Source organism: Penaeus vannamei, chromosome 25, assembly GCF_042767895.1.
Source record: "Penaeus vannamei isolate JL-2024 chromosome 25, ASM4276789v1, whole genome shotgun sequence".
NCBI lineage: Eukaryota > Metazoa > Arthropoda > Malacostraca > Decapoda > Penaeidae > Penaeus > Penaeus vannamei.
This window is the reverse complement of record NC_091573.1, coordinates 10,443,232-10,450,731: the sequence shown is the minus strand read 5'-3', so window position 1 is coordinate 10,450,731 and position 7,500 is coordinate 10,443,232. Positions and strand designations below refer to the sequence as shown.

The following is a 7,500-nucleotide window of genomic DNA, read 5'->3' as shown; positions in this document are numbered from 1 at the left end:
AGGAAGAGGAGGAGGAAAAAAACTGTGAGGCAGGTGATTGGAAAAGGATTGGGAACTTGATAAGAAAGAGAGGAAGAGGAGGAGGAGGCATAAATCTGTGAGGTTGGTGATTGGAAAAAGGATTGGGAACTTGATAAAAAAGAGAGGAAGAGGAGGAGGAGGAATAAATCTGTGAGGTTGGTGATTGAAAAGGATTGGGAACTTGATAAAAAAGAGAGGAAGAGGAGGAGGAGGAATAAATCTGTGAGGTTGGTGATTGGAAAAGGATTGGGAACTTGATAAAAGAGAGGAAGAGGAGGAGGAGGAATAAATCTGTGAGGTTGGTGATTGGAAAAAGGATTGGGAACTTGATAAAAAAGAGAGGAAGAGGAGGAGGAATAAATCTGTGAGGTTGGTGATTGGAAAAGGATTGGGAACTTGATAAAAAAGAGAGGAAGAGGAGGAGGAGGCATAAATCTGTGAGGTTGGTGATTGGAAAAGGATTGGGAACTTGATAAAAAAGAGAGGAAGAGGAGGAGGAGGAATAAATCTGTGAGGTTGGTGATTGGAAAAGGATTGGGAACTTGATAAAAAAGAGAGGAAGAGGAGGAGGAGGAATAAATCTGTGAGGTTGGTGATTGGAAAAGGATTGGGAACTTGATAAAAAGAGAGGAAGAGGAGGAGGAGGAATAAATCTGTGAGGTTGGTGATTGGAAAAGGATTGGGAACTTGATAAAAAAGAGAGGAAGAGGAGGAGGAGGAATAAATCTGTGAGGTTGGTGATTGGAAAGGATTGGGAACTTGATAAAAAAGAGAGGAAGAGGAGGAGGAGGAATAAATCTGTGAGGTTGGTGATTGGAAAAGGATTGGGAACTTGATAAAAAAGAGAGGAAGAGGAGGAGGAGGCATAAATCTGTGAGGTTGGTGATTGGAAAAGGATTGGGAACTTGATAAAAAAGAGAGGAAGAGGAGGAGGAGGCATAAATCTGTGAGGGTGGTGATTGGAAAAGGATTGGGAACTTGATAAAAAAGAGAGGAAGAGGAGGAGGAGGAATAAATCTGTGAGCTTGGTGATTGGAAAAGGATTGGGGAACTTGATAAAAAAGAGAGGAAGAGGAGGAGGAGGAATAAATCTGTGAGGTTGGTGATTGGAAAAGGATTGGGAACTTGATAAAAAAGAGAGGAAGAGGAGGAGGAGGAATAAATCTGTGAGGTTGGTGATTGGAAAAGGATTGGGAACTTGATAAAAAAGAGAGGAAGAGGAGGAGGAGGAATAAATCTGTGAGGTTGGTGATTGGAAAAGGATTGGGAACTTGATAAAAAAGAGAGGAAGAGGAGGAGGAATAAATCTGTGAGGTTGGTGATTGGAAAAGGATTGGGAACTTGATAAAAAAGAGAGGAAGAGGAGGAGGAGGAATAAATCTGTGAGGTTGGTGATTGGAAAAGGATTGGGAACTTGATAAAAAAGAGAGGAAGAGGAGGAGGAGGAATAAACTTGTGAGGTTGGTGATTGGAAAAGGATTGGGAACTTGATAAAAAAGAGAGGAAGAGGAGGAGGAATAAATCTGTGAGGTTGGTGATTGGAAAAGGATTGGGAACTTGATAAAAAAGAGAGGAAGAGGAGGAGGAATAAATCTGTGAGGTTGGTGATTGGAAAAGGATTGGGAACTTGATAAAAAAGAGAGGAAGAGGAGGAGGAGGAATAAACATGAGGCTAAAAGAGAGCGATTGGTTATTAGAATAGGATTGGGGACTTGAGGAGGAAGAGAGGAAGAGGAGGAGGAATGAAACCTAAGATGAAAAGAGAGCGATTGGTGACTGGAAAAGGATGGGTAATTGATAAGGAAGAGAGGAAGTGAAGGAAGAATAAACCTAAGATGAAACGAGAGCGATTGGTGACTGGAAAAGGATTAGGAACATGTGGGAAGGAGGAGAAGAATGTGGGAGCAAGAGAAAGAAAAATAAACCTGAGACCAAGGGAGAGTGAGAGAGAGAGAGAGAGAGAGAGAGAGAGAGAGAGAGAGAGAGAGAGAGAGAGAGAGAGAGAGAGAGAGAGGGAGGAGGGAGGGAGAGAGAGAGAGAGAGAGAGAGAGAGAGAGAGAGAGAGAGAGAGAGAGAGAGAGAGAGAGAGAGAGAGAGAGAGAGAGAGAGAGAAAGATAGATAAAAAGATAGATAGATAGAGAAAGATAGATAAAAAGATAGATAGATAGAGAAAGAGAGCTGAGTATAGAACTTTCCAGCCGGAGAGAAAGAAAAAAAAAAGAAAAAAAAGATACTCATGTCTACTACTGAGAAGAAAGTAAACAAACACAGCAACAAACAAGAGCGCGCCTAAACAAGCCAATCAGCAATTAGGAACAAGAGCAAGAAAGAAGAAGGCAAACAACGCCCAAAGTAAACAAACACACGAACAAAGAGCATCTTTAAAAGTCTCAATTAAAACTGCTGATCTAATCAAGTACGTTTATATTAGCACTATGAAAAAAACTTGTTGAGAAAAGACCAGATTTCGAAAGAGAAATTAAAAGTGTGAATGAATGCATTTTCGTTTTACAATCATCATCTAATGAAAGGAATTGCCATTAGATCATATTCTCTGAATATCATTAACTGTAACTGAATTGAGACACAAATAAGGTCGATTTTCGTGAATCTTCTTTCTAGACCCAAAAACAGGTGGGAAGATGATATCAAAATCACTACTTTTCATTAAACCATCTAACTTGATATTCATATATTCACACAGGCTACATATTCAAAAAGGGAAAAAAACAGAGAGAGAGAGAGAGAGAGAGAGAGAGAGAGAGAGAGAGTGAGAGAGAGAGAGAGAGAGAGAGAGAGAGAGAGAGAGAGAGAGAGAGAGAGAGAGAGAGAGTGAGTGAGAGAGAGAGAAAAGAGTGAGAGAGAGAGAGAGAGAGAGAGAAAGAAAGAAAGAAAGAAAGAAAGAAAGAAAGAAAGAAAGAGAGAGACAGAGAGACAGAGAGACAGAGAGAGAGAGAGAGAGAGAGAGAGAGAGAGAGAGAGAGAGAGAGAGAGAGAGAGAGAGATTCTATGCCATGCTCCTGATCTATGTCTATTCATCTGTAATCCTCAGATGATTTTAATTCCACCAATTACAGTTTGCAAAGAAATATTCTCACCTGAAAAGAGCAGTGTTACCACCTCATATCTGCGAGGGAGAACGGGGCGCTTGTGTCGGAGCTCGTTGGCAATACTGATGGGCAGGACTGAGTACAAGAGCCTTTAGATTTGGAAGAAAGAAAAGCAGTTTTTTATAAATTGAATTAGTATTTACTTTCTTTTTACATTATCCTGTAAACGATTCCTTCATGGAAATTATATGAAAAAAATCAAAGTACTAATTTTTTTACTTGCTTATTACCTTTACGATTTAAACCCTGTTACTATTCATTTGATATAAAACCCAGAAATAAGGTCCCACGTGACAAAAAAGAAAAAGAAAAAAAAGGCTTCATATATCTAAGTCACCCCGACATACTTATCCGTTTTCTGTCGTTCTGTTAATACCATTACAATTTAAAACTCTCTTACTATTCATTTAATATAAAACAAGAAATGATATCCCACGTGACAAAAGAGAAAAAGAAAAAAAAATGCTTCTTACATCTAAGTCACCCCGACATACTTATCCGTTTTCTGTCGTTCTGTTAATACCATTACAATTTAAAACTTTCTTACTATTTATCTAATATAAAACGAGAAATAATATCCCACATGACAAAAAAGAAAAGAAAAAAAAAAGAAAAGAAAAGAAATTGCTTCATATATCTAAGTCACCCCGACATACTTATCCGTTTTCTGTCGTTCGCTCTCCAGCTCGCGGTAAGTGTGTTGAAGCTTATCGGTCAAAATCTCCAAATTCGTCGTGAGGTTGTACTCGGCCTCGAACTTCTCGCTGAGGAGGACGAGGTCTCGAGTGGCGTCGTGGAGAGGGATGTCCGAGAGATAGAGGCCCTTGCGGTAGAGGTCGTCGAGGTTGAGAACAGAGGGCGAGCACACGTACAGCATCAGCTCTGTCTCCGGAAGGTAGATCATCTGGCCCTGAGGAGGCGGAGGCGGGGGTCAGGGGAGGGGAGGGGGTACGGTGTGTGTGTGTGTGTGTATGTGTGTGTGTGTGTGTGTGTGTGTGTGTGTGTGTGTGTGTGTGTGTGTGTGTGTGTGTGTGTGTGTGTGTGTGTGTGTGTGTGTGTGTGTGTGTGTGTGTGTGAGTGTGTGTGTGTGTGTACATTTACATGCACCAAGTGAAGAGGACCGCTTCAGCTCTTCCCTTAATTTAAATCCATTCTTCCGTCCCGGATTCCAAAATGGCGGGAAGTTCTCGAATTCCCCGCTATCACTCTAAAAGCCCAGACGTTCCCCCTCGAGACTCCATTAAACATATACTTTAAACCCTCTAAAAAAAAAAAAGTCAAAATCTAGTCGGACGAAAGAAGACCCCCCTCCCTTCCCCATCCCCCTCTCCCCCTTCTTTCCCCGCCCAGTCGTCCGAATGCGTACGTACCTTGAGTCTGAGGCAGCCCTGGTCGGAGCCTAAGTCGCGGTTGTCGCCACGGGTTGTGATGAGTGCCTCCCTGGTTCTCAAGACGTAGATGGTGTTGATGTGAGACAAGATGTTGTCGAAGGTCAGTCCCATGTGAGGCCGGACCTGCAATCGACCGGATTAGTTGAGATTGATTGGTTTATGCAACTTAGCTGGGAAGGTAAATGACATAATTATTATTAGTAGTAATAAGAAGGTAAAGGTAAACTGGAGAAGGTAGTTTACATTATAATCATTAGCAGTGGTAGCTGACCTGTTATTATCATCATTATGATTATTATGATTGTTTTAAGTATTATCATTATTGTTATCATTATTATCATTACCATTCATACTTATACTTATCATTATTATTAATTTCTTCAACCTTTGTTATCCCTCTCCACCCTCTTTCACTTCCTCTTCTCCCCCACACTTTTCTTATTATTGTTCTTATCACTGTCATTATTATTCAGTGTCCTTCTCTTTTAATCTCTCCCTACTCCTAACTTACTCCTTCTTCTGCTCCTCCTCATCTTCCTCCTTCCCTTCACTCCTCCTACTCGTCCTCCACTTCCACTTCCACTTTCCTCCTTCTCCTCCTGTTTCTCTTCCTCCTCCTCCATCTTTTTTCCTCCTTGCTTACTTTCTCTTCCTCGCTTAAACAGCCTGTTTCCTTTCATCCTAAATGAAGACTTTTTTCAAGAAGGAGACAGGACAATAATAATAATCTTGACGGAGATTCACCAAGCAAGCAAGCAAGCAAGCAAAAAAAAAAAAGACCTTTGAACTTAATGTTTACTGAAGAACAGTATCATGCAAAAAGTTTTTTTTCTTATTATTTTCCGTTTCTTCCTCTTTCTCCCTCCCTCCCTCTCTCTCTCTTTCTGCCTCCCTCCCTCCCTCTCTCTCTTTCTCCCTCCCTCCCTCCCTCTCTCTCTCTTTCTCTTTCTCCCTCCCTCCCTCTCTCTCTCTCTTTCTCCCTCCCTCCCTCTCTTTCTCTCTTTCTCCCTCCCTCCCTCCCTCTTTCTTTCTCCATCCCTCCCTCCCTCTCTATCTCCCCCCCCCCCTTCACCTCGGCATGACCTGAAGGCTTCGTATAATCGACCTAAAGTTTAATGAGTTTGCGAAAGTGCTTGGAGCTTGTGTGCGTGAGGAATACATGCATTTTGACAAGTGTTTGTGTATTGTGTTTGCGCCGGCGGGTGTGCTTCCTTGACAGGGCAGTCGCGTGTGTTTTCCGCGTGCTTGCGTTCCAGATTTTTTTCGTTCAAAGTGTAGATTTTCGATTATTTTTCGCTATTAAAGAGATGAGAATAGAGTTCTTTATTCATTCGTTCGAAGGATTAATATCGCCCGGGTGAATATAATTACAGAGTTTCCTTGTTGGAAAACTTGTTGGGGGGATTATGCATAATTACATTTCCTTGCGCGAAGTGAATATCCCTAAATTTTTTGGCTCTAATTTTCACTCTGTTTCATTATTCAAAACCGTTATTCAGAACTTTTCTCCACGATCGAATGGTATATACTATATCTAATTATATTGACAAAAAAGAAAAGAAAGAAAGAAAGAAAGAAAAAAAAATTGTTATTCACTTCACTCCACAATCGCATAATAAACACTAAATATAAATCTAAGTAATAAAAAGCAAAAAAAGAAAAAAAGGAATAAAAAATGCAAAAAGAAAGAAAAAAAAAAGAAAGGAAAAAAAATCAAATATGAAATTCCTTCAGATCGATAGACGGTCTATTTTCACGACCCACTCACTCTGAAATCCGGCTGCCCTGTTTCCAATATACATCTTCCTCGAACAAATGGGCCGGAAAATTGAACGTCTTTTTTATACCCGGTTTAGATTGATAAGTATATCATTTGAAGCGAAGTGTTCTAGAAATAAACAAATTAAAACTTAACATGTGGGTAATTGATTAAGTAAAGTACATCTACAGTCTGAACAATAAAGCACACACACACAATGAAAAGAAAAAGGAAAAAAGTACTTAAAAAAATAAAAAAAAGCTTTTACTCCTTTCCTTTCAATTTTTTTTTCATTTCTAATTCAAGAAATCAGGAGCAATTTACCCACTGAAAGGACCCATCATACAGACAAAAAAAAAAAAAAAAAAAAAAAAAGAGCGTTTTTTTTCTTCTTTAAAATTTTTATTTCGATTAGCTCAATTAATGGCTGAAGGATCTGGTTTCAGCGGAGACTTACCAACGCTGTCAATAGTTAGGGCGGGAGGGTTGGCAAAGAGAAAGGGAAGGGGGGGGGGCAAAGAGGGGAGGAGGTAAGGAGGGAGGGAGGGAGGGTAGAAAGATGGGGTGAGGGAAATAAAGAAAGAAAAAGAGCGAAGGAGGGAAGGAGGAAGTCGATGAGAGGGAGAGGGTAGATAAGGAGGGAGGGAGGGAGGGAGGGAAGGAGGGAGGGAGGGAAGGAAGGAAGGAGGGAGGGAGGGAGGGAAGGAGGGAGGGAAGGAAGGAGGGAGGGAGGGAGGGAGGGAGGGAGGGAGGGAGAGAGGGAGGGAGGGAGGGAGGGAAAGAGGGAGGGAGGGAGAGAGAGAGAGAGAGAGAGAGAGAGAGAGAGAGAGAGAGAGAGAGAGAGAGAGAGAGAGAGAGAGAGAGAGAGAGAGAGAGAGAAAGTGGGAGGCATGGAGGGAGCGAGAGAGAGAGGGGGGAGATGGGAGATGGAGAAGGAGATAGACAGATAGACAAAAAGAAAGGAAAAATAGAAATCTTGATTAATGGAAGGAAAGCCAGAGAAAGAGAAGAAGACAGAATTTGAGAATTAAAGGAAAGGGGAAAAAAGGAAATAAACAGCAAAAACAAGAGAGAGAGAGAGAGAGAGAGAGAGAGAGAGAGAGAGAGAGAGAGAGAGAGAGAGAGAGAGAGAGAGAGAGAGCGAGAGAGAGAGAGAGAGAGAAAGCGAGAGAGAGAGATAGAAAGAGAGAGAGAGAGAGAGAGAGAGAGAGAGAGAGA

General features: G+C 41.3%; 1 protein-coding gene across 1 annotated transcript in view; it reads right to left on the bottom strand.

Moving 5' to 3' along the window:
- Gycbeta100B (guanylate cyclase soluble subunit beta-1-like) overlaps window positions 1-7,500 on the bottom strand; it is an 85,166-nt gene that overhangs the window by 9,611 nt on the left and 68,055 nt on the right. Inside the window, exons 8-10 of the mRNA XM_070139100.1 lie at window positions 4,503-4,646; window positions 3,789-4,042; window positions 3,121-3,221 (exon numbers count right to left, since the gene is read on the bottom strand). Of these exons, the coding sequence (XP_069995201.1) occupies window positions 3,121-3,221; window positions 3,789-4,042; window positions 4,503-4,646 (499 nt within the window). The remainder of the gene's footprint in view (window positions 1-3,120; window positions 3,222-3,788; window positions 4,043-4,502; window positions 4,647-7,500) is intronic.